Source organism: Anastrepha obliqua, chromosome 4 (genome assembly GCF_027943255.1).
Source record: "Anastrepha obliqua isolate idAnaObli1 chromosome 4, idAnaObli1_1.0, whole genome shotgun sequence".
Classification (NCBI taxonomy): Eukaryota; Metazoa; Arthropoda; class Insecta; order Diptera; family Tephritidae; genus Anastrepha; species Anastrepha obliqua.
The window spans coordinates 48,698,847-48,720,663 of record NC_072895.1 but is presented as its reverse complement, the minus strand read 5'-3'; the positions used below and the strand labels follow the sequence as shown (position 1 = coordinate 48,720,663).

The window sequence follows — 21,817 nt, the reverse complement described above, 5'->3', positions numbered from 1 at the left end:
TGCAAACACACGGCGGGTCCACGTTTTGGCATATATTTCGAGACCCTAGTCATCAGTAGGTATGAAATTTACCCCGCATTAAAGCACTTATCAACAGCTTTCATTTGATACCCATATTGTACATACACAACCAAAGGTTACCCGGGTCCACGTTTTGACCTATATCTGGAGACCCCAGTCACGGAACGGCATGAAAAATACTCTGTACTAAAGCATTCACCAACAGCTTCCATTTGATATCCATATTGTACAAACACATCCTAGGGTTACCCGGGTCCACGCTTTGGCCTATTTCTCGAGACCCTTGCATCCGATTCTTAAAATTTCAAAACACAAACCTTCTCCATATGTGTCTCTTCAATGTGGCAAAGTTTGGTTAAAATCGGTTGAGCCATTCTCCATAAAGTTCATCACAACGCGAAAAACGGCTGAATTTTTATACCTATATATAGATAATTGGAGAGTACACCTTTTTTGGGTATTTGGCCGAGCTCCTCCTCCTATTTGTAGCGTGCGTCTTGATGTTGTTCCACAAATGGAGAGATCTACAGTTTCAAGCCGACTCCGAATGGCAGATATTTTTTTGATGAGGAGCTTTTTCATAGCAGAAATACACTCGGAGGTGTGCCATTGGCTGCCGCGGGGCGACCGCTATTAGAATTGTCTTCATTTTGGTTTTTCAGCGAGACTCGAACCTACGTTCTACGCACCAACCCACTCGGCTACGGCGGCCACAGAATACTTTTCCAAATAAATGGGATCGCTGGGTGGCACTCGGATCAAGATATCTTGAGGGATCGTGTTTGTGATATAAATCGTATTTAGTAAATGATCTAAAAGGACAGTGTCAAAAATATAGCATGCAGTTTTGGCTTCTTTCCAAATTTATTCTAATTGACCACCGAAAACGCTGTTACTGGCTTCTTCTTATAAGTGGATTAGTTATTTTTAATTCCTTTTCTTTTTATGGGGCTAATATAAGAAAAAATTATATGGTTCGATAACAAAAGAATAGAGAACGGCACTGCTATCTAGCAGATATTTTCCAACATACTATCAAGCCTCTACCCCAAAATGCGGAAGGTAATTTTAAACTAACTAACGGTTAGGAGACCCTTAGTATCGCCTCATCCTTAATAGTCATAGGGTTAGCTAACAACTTCATCACAACTTATGATCCCATTTGTAGATCTAGCCAAGACCGTAAGTACACATAAAATATGAGCTCTACCACTGTGCGTAGGTAATGGCATGAAGATCACAAAGACTCTATACAAATTTATTTTGATCTGAAGAGAAAACACCTACCGCAACTTATGGAATATTAAGGAGGATGTAAATTGCACAAAGCTACCATTAATTATTTTAGTAATAATCTAAAGGATGTGTTGTAAAAACGATTTTTTAAATTTTGTAAAATCCTTTTGGTCGGCATGAACTGTATCTTGTTTGCCACACGCAACTCCAACATTGCTCACAACTCAAATATCTGACCAATAAAAGCAATAGACCAGAGCTTTTAGGAAGGCAAAGGAAGAAGTGCCACAATTGACAAATGCATAATCCACAGCTTCGAATTTGAAATATTAATAAAAATGTAAATTAAATTTACCACATCATCAATATAATATCACAAACATATATAAAATGTCATTATATACAATGGTAAATAGACAAAATTTAAAAATATCACAAAATAAATGCCAAGAGATACAAATATTCAAATTATATATTCATCAAATATATAAAAGAGAAAGGCCAAAATTAAAACTGTTCATGAATATATGCAATATTAAAGCAGAAGAGCATTAGCGGTAGGTTCGTCAATTAACATTTGTGCCAAATAAACAAACAAATATTATCATGAAATTAATGCCTTTCAGAAATATGCCATTTCGGTTAGTAAAATCATTTTTCTTTTTTTCCCCCCTTTTTTTCTTTTTATTTTAGCACATGGTGAATTGAGAATTATGTGAACCGCAAACGCTGTTTATCATTTCCTCTTTTAGTCGCATCCGCACAATAATAGATTTTTCATTCGTGCACCATTTTCCACGCCTAAGCGATTACAGTTGAAATTCACGGTCATAAGCGCACATATTATATTATATGTATGTGTTGGTAATATCAGTGGTACATGCGCCAATTTAAGTACGAAAATATAAGTAATGTAAATTTCCAATATTGTGCACACACATCAGTGCGATAAGCGGCTACCTTAACAATAGTTCCAATCGAACATTGTAAAGTCTGTTGACGGCCGTCGTAGCTGAATAAGAGGAAGCACATGATTAAACTTCACTTCATTCGAGGTTCGTTGCCTACGCTACGCACATATGGAGCATCGTTAAAACATCACGAAAAGTAAAATTCAATAACGAACCTTCGAGTGTAACTCTGCCATTAACAGGTACTCATAAAAACACATCTGCCATTCCCAGGAGTCATCAAACTGTGGATACATCTACACCACTGATTAGAGTAGAAGCTCGGCCAAAAAAGTATTATAATAGATGAATTGTGTACTATTTACTTATGTAGGTATAATCTACATAGATATGTATTTGTAATTTATATGTATGTGTACATAGCATATTATTATTTTTGTTATTACATGGGTAGTTTTTAATGCTTTATCACTAACATATGAGTAAGAGCTATGCACGTTTCTATTGCAGATATTTTAATAAAAATGCTTCGAATTTCCTAATTTCCGATACGCAAATTTGAAATAAATTTAGAGTTTGTTGAAAAGAATGTGCGAAAATGTTCAACTAACTTTAATGAAAGCGTACCAGTTTTGCCAAACCTGATAGCTTATAAGGAATAACATCTACTAAATTTTTTTTTTTTTTTTGGCTCGTGGCTAATGCTTAGAATGCCATAAAAAAACGGGAAAACTGATCTATACCCTATAAATTCAGCATTAGAACAAGACTTTAATGCTTAGAAAGCGAAGAACATTTATCTTATGAAAGCGACTGAAAATCCAGGTAAAAGATAATGAAGGGTCATCAGATTTGAGGTACTTTTTCCAATAGGGGTTTTTCGACAGATTACGTGCGACTACTGTCAAACTAAATACATAATTTTTTTCAGTATGCATTGGCATTTCATCATGGAAAACTCACGCCTCGACAACGTTTACAAATCGGCCAGTTGTATTACGAAAATCGACGCTTTGTAAAAAGTGTTCATCGCCCGCTCAGGTGTACATAATCGGCCTACTGAGCGCACTATTCGCGCAAACGATCGGCAAAATTGAGAATAATTATATATTATTGGATGATAATCGACCGATTAGACCACGTACAGACCGAGGTGAAAAGAATATTCCGCCTGTAAAAGAGAGTTTTGCCGAAGACCCGCAAGAATCGATTCGGCGCCGATCTCAACAACTTGGTCTTATTTTTGGCACTACTTGGGCGATTTTACGCTAAGGTCTTGGTTTCAAAGCATATAAAGGCGAGCTAGTCCAAGACTTGAAGCCGCACGATCTTCCACAGCGTCATAATTCCATTCCTTAGCTGTTGAAAAACTCGCAGAAAATCCGAATTTGGGAAGCCAAATTTTGCTCAGCAAAAGCTCATTTTTGGCTTAGTGACTATGTCAAAGTTCCAGTATACGGGCTAAAGAGCAGCACGGAGCGATTCAAGAAATGCCATGACATCCATTGAAAACAACCATTTGATGCGGCTTTCTTCAAAGACGAGTCTGGCGCCAATGTAACACTGAATGGCGAACGCTACCGCCCCATAATAAATAACTTTTTGATACCGAAAATTAAAGCCCATGTTCTTTTAAATATTTTTTTCCAACAAGACGCCGCTACTTACCATATAGCCCTTGAAACAAAGGATTTACTGCCTCATCGTTTCGGTGGTCAATTTATCCCTCGTCTCAGACCCCACTGGTCCACCAAGATCGTGTGATATCACATCTTTGGACTTTTATTGTACGGCGCAGTTGCGGCCAACATTTGATTAAAAAAATAAATGTGATGAATGGCTTTACACAAGAATAATAAAGGTTGTCCAATAAATTTGAAAGTTCATTATTTTATTTCAACTTAAAATCCGATATCTCTAAATGAATCTGCCTTTATTTTCTACCTTCCATAAAGATTGGTCTTCGTCTCCTAGGTCGACATACTCAAAGATTTAATGCACTTCATTCTGAATATTGCAAAAGCTAAAATAATGAGGAGGAGAAAGTGTTGGGCAGACATCGTCAATGTTACTGTCACGCGTGGCATGACACTTTGGCTCATAGCTCTTGAATGTTTCTGTTGACCTTAGGGGTATAAGTGACAGGCAGAGCAGTGGGATTGCACTTAGGACAAAATGATACCGAGAAATGAGGAATACCACTGCTGTGGTAACAAAATGGATCTACATGTGAGTTGGTTTAAAGGCCGTTTCAGTCCTACTTACCTACCTACCTCATCATAAAAAGTTGCAAAACATCTTTATTTTTGTATATGTGGAATCAGATCTATCGGCAATAAAAGAGCAAAACCGCACAGTGTCATTGCGCCTTAGGTGTGTACTTGCACGCTCGCTTCTTTTATGGAAAAAAAAGTATAAAATTAATAGCCTGACATTTATAATATACACAAAAGAAATATTTTTTTTAATATCAAAAGCCATGGCTTGTCTGAATATTTACTTTTTATTATTTTCACTTTTTTCACCTGCGTTGCAATTTGCTTTAATATTCCACAAACAAAAAGTTTCCGTCTCTCCGTTTGCCACCTGCTGTTCTTAAAAAAGTAGAAAACATGCTGAAAAAAGAATGAAAAAATGTTCGTAGCATCAAGCCTGAAGCAGTAATAGCACCAAATTAAGCTGTCTGCTATGTGCAATGGATTCAGTTAGCAAGGCAAAGGAAATTGGAAAAAGCATTGCCAATAGCAACAGGCGGCCGTGCTATACTCGCACAAAAGCTAACTGCACGCTCGTTTTTAGCCGCTTCTCGTTTTTGCTCATAGTTGTCTAACACCTTTTTTTTGGCAATGAAGCCAATTTGCTCTTATGCAACAAGCGATGAAGCATTAACAGCAGCGCAACACCCGGCATAGCGTATGTAGTTTGGGAAATCTGAAATGCTATGTGACTTTTTGTTCGCAACCGACGAGTCGGGTGATATGCTAACATGAAGTGCGCTGACATAACTGACTGTATACGAGCATAAACTTTGTTGGTATTCGTTCACTAAAATCCGGTGGCAAAAATAAACTAATATTTGATATGGTGGCCAAAAAACTCCTTTGAGGAAATTGGGACACATTTATGTATTATACATAGTTGAAAAAGGAGTATTGAAGTTACGTAAAAACAATATTCCAGGAGGAATACAAATGATATAAATTCTCTTTATTTAACAAAGTTTTGTTGTATATACAGAATAAGTTTGGTCTTATCTCTTGCGACAGTATCAGTACTATCTATAGCCCATATGTTGTTCGTAGGCGACATACATATGCAGGCCTGTTCTGGAACAACACAAAGGCGTACACCACAAATTGAGTATCTCACGGTAGAAATTATATACCTTCCATTTTTTTTTTGAAGGTCAATAAAATTTTGTCGGTTTATGGAAGTTTAGCTCAACATAACTGGACTTTTACATGAGCTTATTGGGCAATGATATTTTTAAATCCATTCATTTTCTCCAGGTATGTTACATTATTATTATAATTATAACTTATTAAATGGATTAGAGTGGCAAACATGCCTTCATGAAATAAGCATGAATGTTCGAACCACTAGTCTACCACCAGCAGTCTGCGATTTAGTATTTTATTCAGCCTATATTTAAAGGCTAAATTTGCGGAAAAAATATGCATATATATAATGCACGAATCCACACAGTTGAAGGGAATGAAACAAAAAACAAATCGCAGCAATTATTGTCGCCGATACTATTTGCTCTTTACATAAACGACTTGCATGAAAGCTTTAAAGAGGGATTAAACATAGAAGGGAAAAATATTAGACTTCTAATGTATGCGGATGATATCATTTTGTTAGCGGATCACCCAGGCAAACTACAAGAAAGAAATTTCAATTGAAGCTAAATGGAAACTTTTTCTTACAGTTTGTCATTCAATACGATCATACGCAGCACAGGTGTGAGGTTTCGGGTGGTTTGAAGAAGTTGATATATTGCAAAAGTATTTTGTAAAGCGAATTCCGCAGCTACCATCACATATGCCTACATACATACTTTTCTTGGAAACCGTTCCTTTTCTTGGAAACTGTTCCTGAAATATATGCACAGAATTTTGTTTATATACTCAGAAAATCGGCTGCCACATTATCTGTCCAAAATTGTTATAAAGAAAGAAGTCTCCTGGATTAGAGATCTAAAGAACTTGTTTAGTAAAAACGATGTCATTTGGCGAATAGATAACATACAATCAGAAAGCTGGATAGAAGATGCAAAATTGCTTTTAACAAACCACAACCAGGTTAGGCCGAATATGTACATACAAAAAGCCTTAAGTACTAGTAGGATATGTAAGGAATTAGATTGGTCAAGAGGTCTGGTTTATTAAAAAAAATATGATATAGAATCAAGCATGTGGATCATGAGGGCTAGAGGTGACATGGTAATTTTAAATAACAACAGATTTGACACACAAAATAAAACTTGCTCAATGTGTAATTTACCTTAAATGATTTACAAATGATTGAGATTCTCAATGGAGAAAATGATCTAGAAACAGACATTACTTAATAAAAGAGTTTAATTGGTTTAAAAAAAAACCGTACACCGAATAATTGTTTTGTACGAAAAATAAATCGACAGACGGCTCATGCCATTGCCGTTAAATTATTATAAATATTTATTTTTTTCTTAATATTACAATAAGAAAATTTTAAATTTTGTATGTTTTACTTTTATTTGCAATAAATACTACTACTACTAATAGCAAATCGTACAAGGGGAAGTTCAAACTAAACAAGACTATGCAAAAATAGAAACGACAGGAGCTCTGTTCCAACACCTTCGAGTTTATTTATTCAAAATAGTCCCCTCTGTCCTCGATACACTATTTCGCGTGATCTAAAAACTTTTCGAAAGAGTGCTTCAAGACATTGACCGGAATGTCCTGTTCTTGTGAACAAAATTCTCTTGGAATTTTAAAAACAAATGAGCATAGACTTGATTTTTGACTTCTCCAAACGCGATTTTTTGGGTGGTGGCTCATCTGGAGCCTTACAATCGATACTTTGACGCTTAGTCTCAGATTCATGTTGGAAACACCACTTTTCATCACCAGTTAGAATGTTGTAAACGAAGTTCTTTCTAGACTTTTCTCGCCTCTTAAATGAGGTCTTCCGATTGTTGAATTCTGAGCAATTTTTGGTCCTCAGTTAATTAGTGCGGAATGAAACGTGCACAGACCTTTCGTAAGCCTAAATGATCAGTTAAAATGCGATAAATCGTTGTTTTGAAGATATTCAACACCGATTCGATGAATTTCAATGATGATTTCGGTTCATTTTTGATAAATTTACAAACAATTTCGATGGAGTTTTCGGTAATTACTGATTTTGGGCGGCGGATATGTTCATTGTCCCTTATGTCCTTACAACCATCTCGGAAACGTGTAAACCACGCATGAACTCTAGCACGAGACAGACAATCATCGCCATAAACTTTTTCCAACGTTTTACCGATTTTAAGCAAAATTTGATATTTGCTCTTTGTTTGAAACATATTTTTGTACCAATGTAACAAATATACTGACGCAATAACTTCGCCTTCACTGAACCAAATATCACCAAGCTTTCACTGGAAGTCAGCTAGGGCTGTAACTTCCAACGCACTGACTCATTAAAAAGATGGCGCCATCAAAAACATTTGTATGACCCTAGTCTTGTTTGTTTTGGGCTTCACCTTGTATACCTGTGAAATCGGGATTTAAAAAGTACAATTTTAAACTACAGACTTATACCGCTATCATTCAAGCGGCATGTGCAATCCTATGAAACCAGATTTACCAGAAAATTTGCAGTATCCAGAGAGTCATCGAGCAATTTCCTTTACATTTTCGTGAAAAGCGTTACGCTGCTGGCTAAGTGTCGAGTGTATTCCATTGAAAAATAGCAGCCAGTCGGATCTGAGTCTAATCAAAAAGCTGCGTGTGGCAGTATTTCCCAATTAAGTGCCTCCACTATTTCACTGTCACATTTTTTACTCGCTGTGATAGAGACTAGCTATCAATGAAAGTCACTTAGTGTTGACTTTTTGGATATATTGAGTGTATCACAAACAAAACTAGGTGTAACAAATTCTTTTAACAAACAGGTAAGTTCTAAGCTAAAGCTTTACACAAAAATGAAAACATCTTTAATCCAAAATGTGATTATGTTTAAGTATACGTCATCTGTTGATAAAGTTGAATTGAAGTGTATGTGTTGTTGTGCGTGTTCGATCCGTTTTTGGCCACCTATTGAACATATGTATTATATACCAGATACGTGTCTACCAATCAAGCATGTACCCTATATTTATAACTTTATACGAGAATATATATGTACCTATACATTAACTTAAGGCCCTCTAAGCATAATAGCTAACTTGAAATTAGGCCGAAAGCAATCGAAATGGCTTGTAAGTGAAAACGTGCCTAGCATCGAAAAGATGTTTGCACAAAACAAAAAAGTGCCTAATTGTATAAAAATAAGTATATTTGCACGGAAAATCGGACTGCAATTTAAACAGGGCTGTGTTAGAAGCAGCTAGAAATTGGCATACGCATTTAGTCCTTTGTAAATCCTGCTTTGCCACACATACGTGTCTTTGGCGCGCATTACTGTTGCTCCTTTTTTTTGGCTGAAGAAAAATGGTTTCAATAACACTGGCATTGCTAACATTTTATTAATGAGTCTACTTTATTGTTGGTTTTCGAGACGTATCAACTAATTGAGCATTGAAGTTCTATTTGCGCCTAGACCTTTTCTTACTGTACGAGTATTTAAGCGATTTCATGGCAAGTGAACCAAGTATTTTGGAAATTATTGAAATTTTGTTTCATCCTAAATTGACTAGAAACAAACTTTGTACATATTTACACATTATTCGCTTGACCCAGTTTGGGCTTCGACCGCCACGTCACGACTATTCTTACATTACTAACAACATTCCCACATTCCTGTTTTGCAAAAGGCTTCTTTCTGGCATTCACGTACTCTGGACATGCAATAAGCTTTTCCCAGTAGCTGCCACATGCTGAATAGTTGTGCCGTTAAAACTGTTGAATGCTAGCTCCAATTTTTTAGCAATACTCAGAAAGCTGGTACTGTGCTTTGATAAGCCTCCTCTGGACACTTCATACACCGATGTGAAGGTAGGCTCATTGGAAACCAGTTCCGTTCTTATAATGAAGCCTGCAATGATATCTATCTCGTCGGGACTATCCAATTATTCGACTTTCTGTAACTCTTTCGGAATTGCTAAGCATGAATTCTTTCAAAATTACCACATTATAAGAAATAAAGCTTTTTAAATGATCCATTAAGGCGGCACGGTGGCCTAGAAATTTCAAAAAATCGATTTTTTGGTTTTTTGATATAGTATCTTAAGAATATGAGCTTCTACAGCTCATTAACTAAGTAGAGAGCGGTCCGCGCGCTCCTGTACCTCGAACTTTAAACTCATTTATCTCGAAACAATTTTTTTCGGCCTGGTGTTGTCAAACAAAAAAAAAAACTATTCAACCGAAACGTCTAAAATTTTATTATTTTGTTCACAACATCAGTGGCTATCGCCCGTACTAGAATCATTTCAATCTTTTCGTATTTTTTTTTATTAAAAAACTAAAAAACAAAAAACCGATTTTTAGAGTGTGAAATTAAAACCGCGGCATTTTGTCAATTTTTTTTTTAATCTGCTATACTGGTCAATAATCAATAATGTTTTTGGTTTTTGTGTGTCAGATAAATAGAAGAGCCAACAACATCGTCCAGGACAACAACGTCCAGGTCCAATTTTTCGGGAGGGTCAACTTCAACTTAAAAAATTTTATTTTTTCATTTTTGTATGTAAAATATGTTAAATAAAACGCCCACAAAATTGATATATCGTTCTAAATTTTTGTTTTGTGAAAAACTTCCTGAAAATACCCTACGTTTTCGAGCTCTAGACCACTGGAACCCCTTAATGTATCGATATAGAATTGCCTCAATTACTCTATCATCTCCTGATTCAAGCGGTATGTCAGAATGAATTCCTTCTTATACTAGTCCTGGACATACCGATACAAACTCTTCTGCGAATTGTTGCTCGTAAGAAGATCATCTTGAAAATTAACTTTTTTTTTCAACAAATTTTACTTTTCCCCTACTTTCACTAAAAACATCTAGAGCTAGCAACCCCAGTGGGATCATTCAAAGGGCGTTAGGCGAGCTTAACTCTTGGGCCACAGGATGTGGCTTAAGTTTAAATCCGCGTAAAACAGAACTTATGCTTTTTACCACCAAATACAAGATACCGACTTTTACCCTACCAAATATCAACGGACAAACTCTTTCACTTTCACCCAGTGCAAAGTACTTAGGGGTAATTCTGGACTCCAAGCTTAGCTGGAAATTAAACATCGAAGAACGGGTAAGGAAGGCAGAAATTGCTTTATATGCCTGTAAACGTATGCTTGGAAGAAGTTGGGGTCTTCAACCTAAGCATACATTAGGCGGTTATACGACCTATTCTATCGTATGGCTCGGTAGTTTGGTGGAAAGCTCTAGGGAGAGAGTACAATACCAAATTACTCGGCAGAATACAAAGATCAGCCTGTGCAATAACGGTCGGTGCAATAATATCTTGTCCTAGAAAGGCTCTCAATGCACTGACACACGTTATTCCAATAGACCTACATATTAAGAAGACGACAACCATGAGTGCATTTAGGTTTATATGAAGCGAGTTGCTGGAAAGAAAAAACGTATGGTCACGCTACTCTATTATTGCGACAAGCTCAGTTAATCACGGTGAGGACTGACTACATCGTCCCGATGGTAACTTTCAATAGGAATTTTGCCACACTCTTTCCATCTAAGGAATAATGGAATAAGGGATTGTCTCTAAACAACTTCGATACCACAGTCTATACAGATGGCAGTAAAATGGATTGTGGTGTTGGAGCTGGTATGTATTCTCACAGACTTGGAATTGAAAAATCTGTGCGTCTCCCTAATACCAGCAGTGTCTTCCAGGCGGAAATACTGGCAATTGGGGAAGCTTGTAGGCTACTAATCACGGATTTCTCTTTTAAGGGCAATATCGCTATTTTTTCGGATAGTCAAGCTGCAATCCAGGCACTGGACGCGGCTATAACAACCTCTAAAGTGGTGGAGCAAAGTAGGAATAGCCTCACCACCTTAAGTGGAGACCATAAAAAACCTTAATTTGGGTCCCGGAACTCCGAAACATATAAGATAACGAAAAAGCCGATGAACTGGCAAGAAGGCGATCTGCCATGAATGACGCTCTTGCAGAATCGGCATTCACACCATTAGGTGCAGTCAAGAATGCAATTTCCCTAAAATACCTTCGAATCGCAGATTGTATGCTTCTGGTCTATCGGAGAACAAGCCGACCAAATTGGGCATCCCTCACAACACATACTGTCATAGTTGTAAACAACCGGAGAAAAAGGAAACAATCTTCCATTGCCTCTGTGAATGCCCTGCCCTATGGAAGGACAGAATGCTAACCCTGGGCAAACCGCTGTTCGAGAGTCTCGAGCAACTATCTGGCATAGACGTCAATAGCTTAATAAGGTTCCTAAGCCGCACAGATTGGATATAGTCTTGCTGTAAATAACTGTTAAACAAGTTGGTAACGAGAATATGGCAACAAAATGGTGCGGAAGCGCTAGTTGGATTCTGGCTGAATCACCACTCGAACCAACCAACCAACCAGCAACCCAGTGTCTTGCTAAGGGAGCCATTTGTCAAGAGGTAACGAGAAAGCTGCTTACTAAAAGACAAACCTTTTGTTCTTGAATCATGGGTTTTTTCTACATCTTAAGATTTGTTTTTTAATTTTCGAGCTAAAAATATGCTTTTAAAACTATTTCTATTTGTTTGGATTTTTTTTTTTTGCTGATTTTTTTTTTTTCATTAATAGCTGCAAATCTATACTCGGTAGTGCGTGGAAATTTTGAGTGAATTTGAAACAAATAAATCTGTTCGCGAAGTTCATGGGGCACTTCGTCCATTTTACGTGCAGTTTACACGCTCGCGGCATCATCGAAATGAGGAAGGAGCTACCATTATAATGAATGGCGGGCGCCTTCAATCGATTTATTAACTATGAACTGATCAAATGGACCATGCAGCTCGTAGCCGCGGCGGACATATGCCGGATATTATATTCAAAAAATAAATGCCGTGAAATTATCTACCAGATTGGAGTAAAAACAAATCATTCCATCAATATTTCTGTTTTATGTTTTCGTTTCAAGGAAGATAGAATACCAGGTTGCGTCTTCCGAATTCGCTGTGTTGTCAGAGCCCATGAATTAACAAGAAGAACGAAGAGAAACTACTTATTTGTGAAGAGGAAGAGTAGGCGAAAGCAATTGAAACAACTAAACACAAGATATTATACGGACACACACACACTTTTTTGCCACGGCGTCTTCACATAAAAACGGAACAACTGCATTCGAGGCATTATATTAATTTGTGATTTCACAATTTAACACGCGGCTCTTCGTTTTCAATAGTTTGTCTAGTTTAAATCTCACAAATCACAATATTAACAAGGCATTCACTGAATTTTCACACATTTAATTTCTCTTCCTTTTGTTTGTTCCGTTCGTCTGTTTTGTATTGGTAAAAGACCTGATGTCAGACTTGTCAAAATCGCGAAAAATAAAGGAACTGTTTTGGAAAGACGTCACCTATAATACTCACGCCTTGTTATTATTTTAAGTTCTCCCGATATACATGTAAAAGACCCCCATCTGCGTATTAGTGATACTTAGACCTTTACATCTTCTGCAATTAGACCTGAGTCTTAATAGATTAATGTCCCTAAAGTTATATATCTGTATATATAAATAATTAACGCGTACATCCTTTTTGGGTATGTGGCCGAGCTCCTCCTCCCATTTGTGGTGTGCGTCTTGATGTTGTACGACAAATGGAGGGACCTACCGTTCCAAGCGAATCCGAACGACAGATCTTTTTTTACGAGGAGCTTTTTCATGGCAGAAATACACTCTGAGGTTTGCCATTGCTGCCGAGGGACGACCGCTATTAGAAAAAAACGTTTTCTTTTTTTTTGGTCTTTTACCGAAATTCGAACCTACGTTCTCTCTGAATTCCGAATTGTAGTCACGCACCAACCCATTCGGCTATGGCAGCCACCCTAAAGTGGCAGTCAAATCAAAATTTTGCATTTTTCCTCTAGCAAGCTTCGGTGTTTTTTGTTTTCTGTCATAGAATATAGAAGTTATCTAGAGTTGCTCCAAAATTAATTTTATATATTTATTCCTTCCGCTCCATAGTGAAGCATAGAGCCACAAATTAGTTTTAGTTCAACAATATTTTAACTTGCTACTAGAAATATCTATTTTTATTTATACATATGTACGTAGATACATGATTGTGTTTACTGGCACTGGTATTTATTTGTATTTACAGTACAACTAGAACAAAATTTGGCTTTATGTCTAAGAGCAATTTCAATATTTCTTAGATATTTTCATTCTGTTTACTTTCTGGGCTAGGTTTTTAATATTTTACAGGTATTTTCCATTAGAGCAGCAAATGGCAGAAAAATGTTGACTTTTTTACGAGTTTCTATTCATGCAGCATGCATGCAACAACAAAAGCTTATGTACTTGTCAGTCAGTTTACTTACAGGAGTGCAGAGTATTTGCTGTTGCCAAAGAGAGCATAGTAAACAAGGAAAGTAATAAATGTGGATAAAAAAATATAAGCCATAAACCTACTGAAGTAGCAATTTGAGAGATTTGATTATTATTTCAGTCGCCTAGCATACATGTTTCCAGCTCTCATCCGACTTATGAAATAGTAGCATATCGAAAGCACACGAAAAGGATTACCAACTCTTTCTCAAGGAAATTCGCTGACTTTTATCAACCCAGACAGGGCAGACTACTCCCGGCAACATTCAGTTTAAGCTCATAATAAATCCGTAAAAAAGTAATTTATAATTTTTTGTACTTATCTCTCTCCCTCTGCTGTACAAACTCTACCTCCGCTGCTCATAAATAGAAAATTTTTGCAGTTATGGGTGCGTTACTTGAGGTCGGTATTAGCGTTGATATGGAAAAATTGTTGCTAAAAAACCTGTATGCTAAAATGGATCAAAATCAACAAATAATGAAAAAAACGTGTTCAATCTAATTTCTAAAAAAATATTTGGTAGGGTAAATATGTTATTTATATTGGTTGGTTTTATATTGGTAAGATAGCTATTGATTTGAAGGGCGGTTCAATAAATACCCATGTTTGATGCCAACTGGGGCGTTCCCGAGGAAAGTTGGTATTGACATCGTATGCTGCCATCTATCAAACGACGGCAAAACAAATTTCAGACTGATTAGTAGGTTAGTTTGGACTTGACAGCTATTTAAGTAAGACGTGATTCGTGATTTCCGCTACTTCGATTTTTTCGTGATTCGCTTTTTATTGTTGGATGGGAAAAATGCGTGGAGATAAAAGCAGTTTGATGCTGTCTATGGCGACGCTTCGCCATCTATGAATGATAGATATTAGTTCAAGTTCAATTCGTTCAACGAATTTAAACGTGGGCAAAAATCCGTTTTTGAGGAAAAGAGACCAGGACGCCTGGAAGACGTGGTTACCGAGGAAATCATTCAAAAAGTCCACGACATGATTCTCGATGATCATCGAACGAAAGTGTGCCAAGTAACAGAGACCATAGGTGTGTCGACCGGAACGGCAATTAGTATTTTACATGATAAGTTGGTGCCGCGATTGCTCACAATCAACAACAAGCATATGAGGCTATTAACTTCCAAGCAGTATTCGGAGGAATTTAAGCGAGATCCGAAGGAATTTTTGCATTGAGAAACTAAGTAATGGATTTCTTCCGGTGAATCTGCTCCAAAGAAGGCGAAGAGAGTCCCATCTGCCGGAAAGGTTATGGCGACGTTTTTTTGGGATACGAACGGCGTCATCCTAATGGATTTTTTAGAAAAAGAAAGAATGAACCCTGGACAATATTACAGTGAGTTATTGGACCGCTTAAAAAAAATTGAAGAAGGCACGGCCGCATTTGGCGAAAAAGGAGGTGCTGTTTCATGAATTGCTTTACGAATTGCTTCCGCATTCACTCAATCAGACTCCCTGAGCCTTTTCTTGTTTTCTAGCATGAAGAAATGGTTCATGGAAAAAAAAATTAGTTCAAACAAGGAAATTATGGCCGAGACAGAGACGCATTTTCGAGAGTTCGACAAATCTTATATTTAGGAGCGGTTGCAAAAATGGCCGGAGCGTTGAGAGACGTGTATATTTCTAAATGTGGACTATGTCGAAAAAAAAAAAATGTGAAAACATGTTGTATTCATTTCTAACCCCCCTCTTATTTATAGTTACTATATTCCTAATACTTTTGTAAATCACCTTGGCTTAAGTTAAGTTTTAGGAGTTTTAAGATGACCAGGACTCTTCTTTCGAGTAAAAGGAACTTCATTGAAAAGTATGCATGCGTCTTTTATTTATAGTCAATAAATTCCTAACGCGGGATGGACTAACTAGAACAAGTACTCGTATACTTAAAATGTTTCCTCAATCTTCAGATTGTAAATATCATTAAACTTAAGTTGAGGTCAAGGTAGGGAATTAAAAAAAAAGACTTAAAAAAAATATTTTTTTTATTTATTTGAAAAAAAAATTTTGGATTTTTGATGTGTTGAGTGTTTTCTTCTATATAAAAAAAATTCAAAGATTCGTTAAGTGGAAAAAATGCTCAGAAGGATTCTTAAACCACTTCGAACATGCAATTGACTATACAAAAACCCAATGGACTATGAAACTATCCGCCCAACATTTTTTTGGAAATTTAGAAAATCTGATTAAGAAATTTTAATTTTTATGAATATATTTTGGAGTTTGTTTTAGTTTGCACAAAGTTTGCATTTTGGATTTATATGATTTTTCATAAAAAATGAACTATATTTTCTTGACAAAACTATTAAAATTAAATATGATAGCAAGCAATAAATCGCTTAAACTTATCAATAAGTCCCTGTGGTTTGGTTATTTATTAAATTAGTTATTTATTTATTATTATGACAAAAATATTTTATCTCCCATAACTCATATTAATATAGTACTATCTTCAGAATATGAAGCAAATGAAACCCTAAATAAGATTTCTATAGAAATCGGCTGTTTTTCAAGAGCTCGAAAACTTAAAATGATAATACAAAGCAGAAATACTATATTATTAGATTGAATTTTTTATATTATAATCTGATAGATAATTTCTTTGCATATATTTTTTGAATACAATATCCGACATATGACCGCCGCAGGTGCTAATTATGGGGTCCATTCTATCAGTCCAGTTTTTGAGTACTTTTTCCAACAAATGTGGCTGTGTAATATCAGTGGGGGCTTGAATATTGCAATAATCCGATTGTTATGCGCACCGTATGGCAAGTTGCGCCGTCTTGTTTGAACTAAATGTCGTTGATATTTACCGGTTTTTTTTTTTTTGGAAACAAAAATTTAGTCAGCTTGACAAAATACCGCTCGCCATTTGCCGTAACGACAGCACCATCCTCATTTCCTAAGAGCAGATTCGAACGTATTGATTGATTTTTCAAAGTTAATTTCCACAATTGGGAACCGTTGTTCTTGCCAAACCATAGGTTAGGTTAGATTGAGGCGGTTGTCCTGTGGGACACACTCAGGCTCATAGCCCATTGTGATGCCGCGTGAGGAGCTTTCCCTATTTCTCCTAAAACCATTGTGTGCTTTTCAAAAATTTTAGAATATCTCCTATTTCTGCGGAACTGAAATCTTCCAATTCGTTAAAAAATTGTCTGCCTAGAGTAGCAAATCTCCGTCTGGATAGAGCAGGACAATGGCACAGAAGGTGTAAGATTGTCTCTTCCTCGTCCTCATCTAGACAACTTCTACAGAAGTAATGTGCTTGCACACCCATCCTTTAGGCGTGCCTACCTATTAGACAATGTCCCGTTATGACTAAAATCAGTGTGCTAAGACTGTGTTTATTTTGGCTTAGCAAAGATTCTGTGCGTTTAGCACTAAGAGTCGGTCACAGTTAATGGGCGATTTTGCAGGTGGTTTCATTACGCCATCGTTTGCTTTTCTTACGATTTCTTTAAGGATAAGTAGCTAAGAAAACACACGACACTTTAACCCCTTCACCACCTAGCGTGCCCAATTTTTAAAGATACTTTTTCTTACTTATGAGTTTTGTGAATATACTGACCATATAATTTTAGCATATTAATTCATGAATACTGCAGAAGCTGTCAACATGAAAAAGGTGAAAGACCAACGTTACCGGAATGACACAGATTTATATCAAGCCAAGGACTGTCACTTCAGTAGCATGCACCATACAACAACAGCAATGCTCTATTTGGGCGGAAATTCAACTCTTTAGGTAGGCAATTCTTTAATGTGTTGGAGGATCTCAGCTCTGTAGAAATCAGGGATCTTCTAAAGTTTTTTATTAATTTACATTGGTTTCATGCGGCGTCACATTGGGTTATAAGCCTGAGAGCATCCCATAGTGGACAACCTCTACTACCTAACTTGTCCCACCCAGCGGAGCTATTGTTTGTAGTGTAAGAATGTATGAGCCACAAGTAAACATAAAAATAAATTCACATTTAAATATAAATATAGGATATGAATAGACGAAGCTCCAGCAGACTGGGAGGTAACTAACAAATTTGTATGAAGCCAATTTTCTTTTTTTTTTTTTGTTAATAAAATGTTGAAAACCCAGCGAAGCAATAAATTGCAGAAAACTTTATTACATATATACCCACATACATACATAACTTGTGTTTTGCCACTTAAGTAAAGGTGCGAATTAAAATATCCGCTCTACTAAATCGCTACGAGTCCTCTTCTCTTTCGCCGCAATTGTATGCGACTATATGCGTACCCAGAGAAGAGTATATCTTCTGCACGTGAGACTTGGAACCACGTTTTCATATCCGTTTCAAATGCGAATGCTGGCAATGAATTCAAATCCAAATGATATCCGCGCAGGTAGTACAGTGTGCCGTGCTTGTAAGGACAACCTTGCAAGAAATTACTGAATTGATTCATTGAGGTCAAAACCTGCTGTATAAATGGCACTTGGTTTTTATTTGACATCATTTGACAGCCATTCAAACGCGTCAAGTTCATGAGTACGAAATCTGCGGAGCGTCGTGGCAATTTGATGAGTATATCCACACTGAACTGATTCAAATCCTTTTTGAATTGTAGTTCTGCAAACACGCTGCTGCGTTTCGAATTCTTGCTCACTTTACAAGACAATTTGGTAATGTAACCTTTGGGATCGTTAACTGTACAATTGAATTGTTTATAGATGATTTCTAAGTTGCTCTGTAAATGACGATTTGGAATGCAGAGAAGTGAGTTAATCGAAGCAAAAAAATATAGCAATAAAGTAAAAATTAATGAAGCATTTGTGGTTGACAGCACAAGTACTCACCTTGGAGCGTGCATTTTGTATAAGTATAAGAGGTTGCAACAACAAAACTAAAAATATTTGATTTAAACATTTTGAATGTTTCATCTTGGCCCGTCAATTATTGATTGTGAAAATTTAGCAGCTACTGAGTTGTGTTACCGAATGTCTGTACCAGCTAAAAAAATTTGATTTCTTCATGTACACTTGTTAGAAAAAGTATACATACACGTTTCTACGGGAACTATGTATCAAAAAAATCATGGAGTGGCTTACATAAAAATGTATTATACTTAAATTTCTTGGACGACTTTTCTTACAGGATTAGAGGAAACTAGCATATAGTAGCGAGCGATTCCATGTCAATTGATACAAACATAAGATTTGGGGTATATTTGTAGGCTCGTACATAGTAAGAAGCAAAATTAAAAAAAATCTAATTTTAAGATTAATTCAATGCTCAAAATTTGGCTATACATTTAAGGTGTAATATCTGCGCTTCTTTTGAACATTTTTGTGAACCTATGAAAAACCCCATTTAATTGCTTACAAAAAGGGGCTTGCGGCACTTCGATCAATTTGCAATTGGACGTACTCGTAGTATAAGAGTACGTATGCCAGCGACCACTGTAGCCGAATTATTTGGTGGGTGACAACCATTCGGAAGCGCACAGGTTCGAGTCTCTGTACTCGAAACACCAAACAAAAACCCACAGACAAAATTTTTTTCCCCCATAACGGTCGCCACTCGGCAGACAATGGTGAGCCCCCAAAAATATTTCTACCATGAAAAAGCTTTTCGTAAAAATTTATCTGCCATTCAGAGTAGTTTTAAAACTGTAGGTCCTCCATTTGTGAAGTAAGAAAGCACCTATTGTTATAACATTAAGAAAAAACCAAAGATAGGTAAGAAGAAAATAGAAGGAATTATCTAGAAGGCTAATGTACAAACCTGAAATCTCTTCAGTTTATGTTAAAAAGTCAGAACTGAGATGCTCAAGCCTTAGCCTCACCAAAACAGGACATCACAGCAGTAGTGAAACCGAATATCCTTAAAATTATGTCGAATCTGTCTGCACGGACTTGCAAGGGACAATGTTCGCTTAAAATGTCCAACACTAACGAGACTAGCAATTTTTTTTTAGGCACGAAATGTACATCAACCGCCACGAATCTACCAATAGCTGGAAGGTTTTTTTAATTCTTTACGTTCCGTAGTATGACAATCAACGACAATGACAGTGGTATGACAATAGATGATTTGCGTTCAATTTAATTGGGTGGTTGCTTCTTAAGTTGTTGGGTTGAAGCGGTTCTCCACTATAAGGCACACTGAGGCTCATAGCCCATTGGGATGCCGCATTTGGAACTTGTTCTTATCTCTCCTAAAACCAGTGCGTACTTTTCAAAAATGTTCGAAAATTCCCCATTTCCACAGTACTGCGCTTATTTTGGTGGAGAAGAAACTCTATTTTGTGATAGATTTTATCGCCGTCTGGCTGTCGTGAAAATGTAGATATCATCTCCAAGCATCGCATCACAATGTACCAGTGTCACGTCTATTACTATTGCCATCAATTCAGCCTGAAAGCCGCTAGAGTAGGGGGGAAGCCAAAAACTGAAGGAGATTCCCAGGAGTTCGGAATATACACCTCCGACCAATCTGCCCTCAGTTTGGAGCCATCTGTGCATACATCCATGTACTCGTCCTGTCTTACATAGTTCCATTTTCACTCTTGGCTTAAGGGTAGGAGAATCGTGAACGTTGTAATGGCAAATTTAGGCGGTAGTGCATAGTCTGAGAAGTTCCGAAATGCCAGCTAGGATTTTACCGTGGCCATAGCTGGTGTTTGACCTCAAACTTAAAGTGCTCAACCTTATTACCGCACTGCGCGCGCTCTATCTTGCCTGCAGATTTACCGGAAGGAAGTTTAATGTCACGTATAATGATTTCGATGGTTATGAGAACAGATGCAACGATTTGAACCTTGTCATTATCATATTGCACTACCTTAATAGAGAATTAGCCTAACTACCGTTGTATAGAGTCAATGTATTATTCTGGGTTCCGATCCCCATTTTTTTCCAATTAGCCTTCCGCAGGATTCCAACACCGTCATTGTTTTGCGTGCTCTGTCTGCGACTGTGAGCCCCCAATTTAGCTTCCCATTCAGTACAAGACGTAGATATTTAGCCCTTTTGTTCTCTTTAGCGGTTTCCTCCTGGGAATATTTGTTTAAAAGCGGGTGTTCTATGTCTCCTGATTAAGAGTATTAGATCCGTTTTTTTTTTTCAAAATTTACTTCCAGTTCCCGACTTTTACACCAAAATGCGACAAGTCTGTTGAGAGACCTATGTTGAAAATCACACAATGTCGGAAGGTGTTTACCTTACGTTGCCTTTACAGTATCATCGGCATATGAAATTATTTTACCTCCCATTTCTTCAACTTCATGAAGAAGATTACTGACGGTCAGATTCCACAGGAGATATTACTCTACCCTAGAGTGTGCCTTGACCGGAAATTTATTAGTTGCTTGTTAGCTTGAAAATTTTTAAACACCAGATTGTGCATATCAGAGAAACTTAAAAAATGTACTACTTAGAGAAAAATCTCTATAGGCAGGCATTTATTGCGAGGGAACGCTGACTTTTTCGACGAAGTGTACCATATTAACAAATTTTACATATTCGCATTACTAGTTAGTAAAATCATTAGTAACACTAATTATTATTATTTTTTAATCACGTAAACATGCGGAACCGATTACGTCAAATGTAACATAAATAACAAAAAAAATGTATGTATGTATGATTTATTTTTTTTTTATTTATTTAAAAGAGTAACAGTTATTAATAACTATTCCACTTACGAAATAAGCACTGGCTGCCAGGGCCTTCGGCTTATGGTATCTTAATTAGAGTAATAATATAGGTAAGTAACTATACAAGAGGATGGGAGAGAGGAGTTGAGGGAGTATTAAAAGATTAGTGGGTAGTGTGAGTTTGACCGGAGTATAATTTTATATATGTATATCTAGTTTTCGCAAAGAGTTATATATTTAATTTAGTTAGTTTGATAAATTTATAAATTAAACTAATGCTGTTGTCATCTGTGTTG

At 36.7% G+C, this 21,817-nt stretch overlaps 1 protein-coding gene across 1 annotated transcript; it reads right to left on the bottom strand.

Annotated features, from left to right (window-relative positions):
* Positions 1 to 18,104: 18,104 nt before the first annotated feature.
* LOC129244123 (uncharacterized) lies at positions 18,105 to 21,137 on the bottom strand. The gene is made up of 3 exons (XM_054881739.1): positions 21,131 to 21,137; positions 18,721 to 18,767; positions 18,105 to 18,611 (listed from the first exon to the last, which is right to left on the bottom strand). Exons 1-3 carry the CDS (start codon positions 21,135 to 21,137, stop codon positions 18,105 to 18,107), a joined length of 561 nt encoding a protein of 186 aa, XP_054737714.1.
* Positions 21,138 to 21,817: the final 680 nt, after the last annotated feature.

Coding starts and splice junctions, on each gene's coding strand:
- LOC129244123 (XM_054881739.1), bottom strand. Junction 18,612..18,720: donor TACAAAATGCACGCTCCAAG/GTGAGTACTTGT, acceptor CGTCATTTACAG/AGCAACTTAGAAATCATCTA.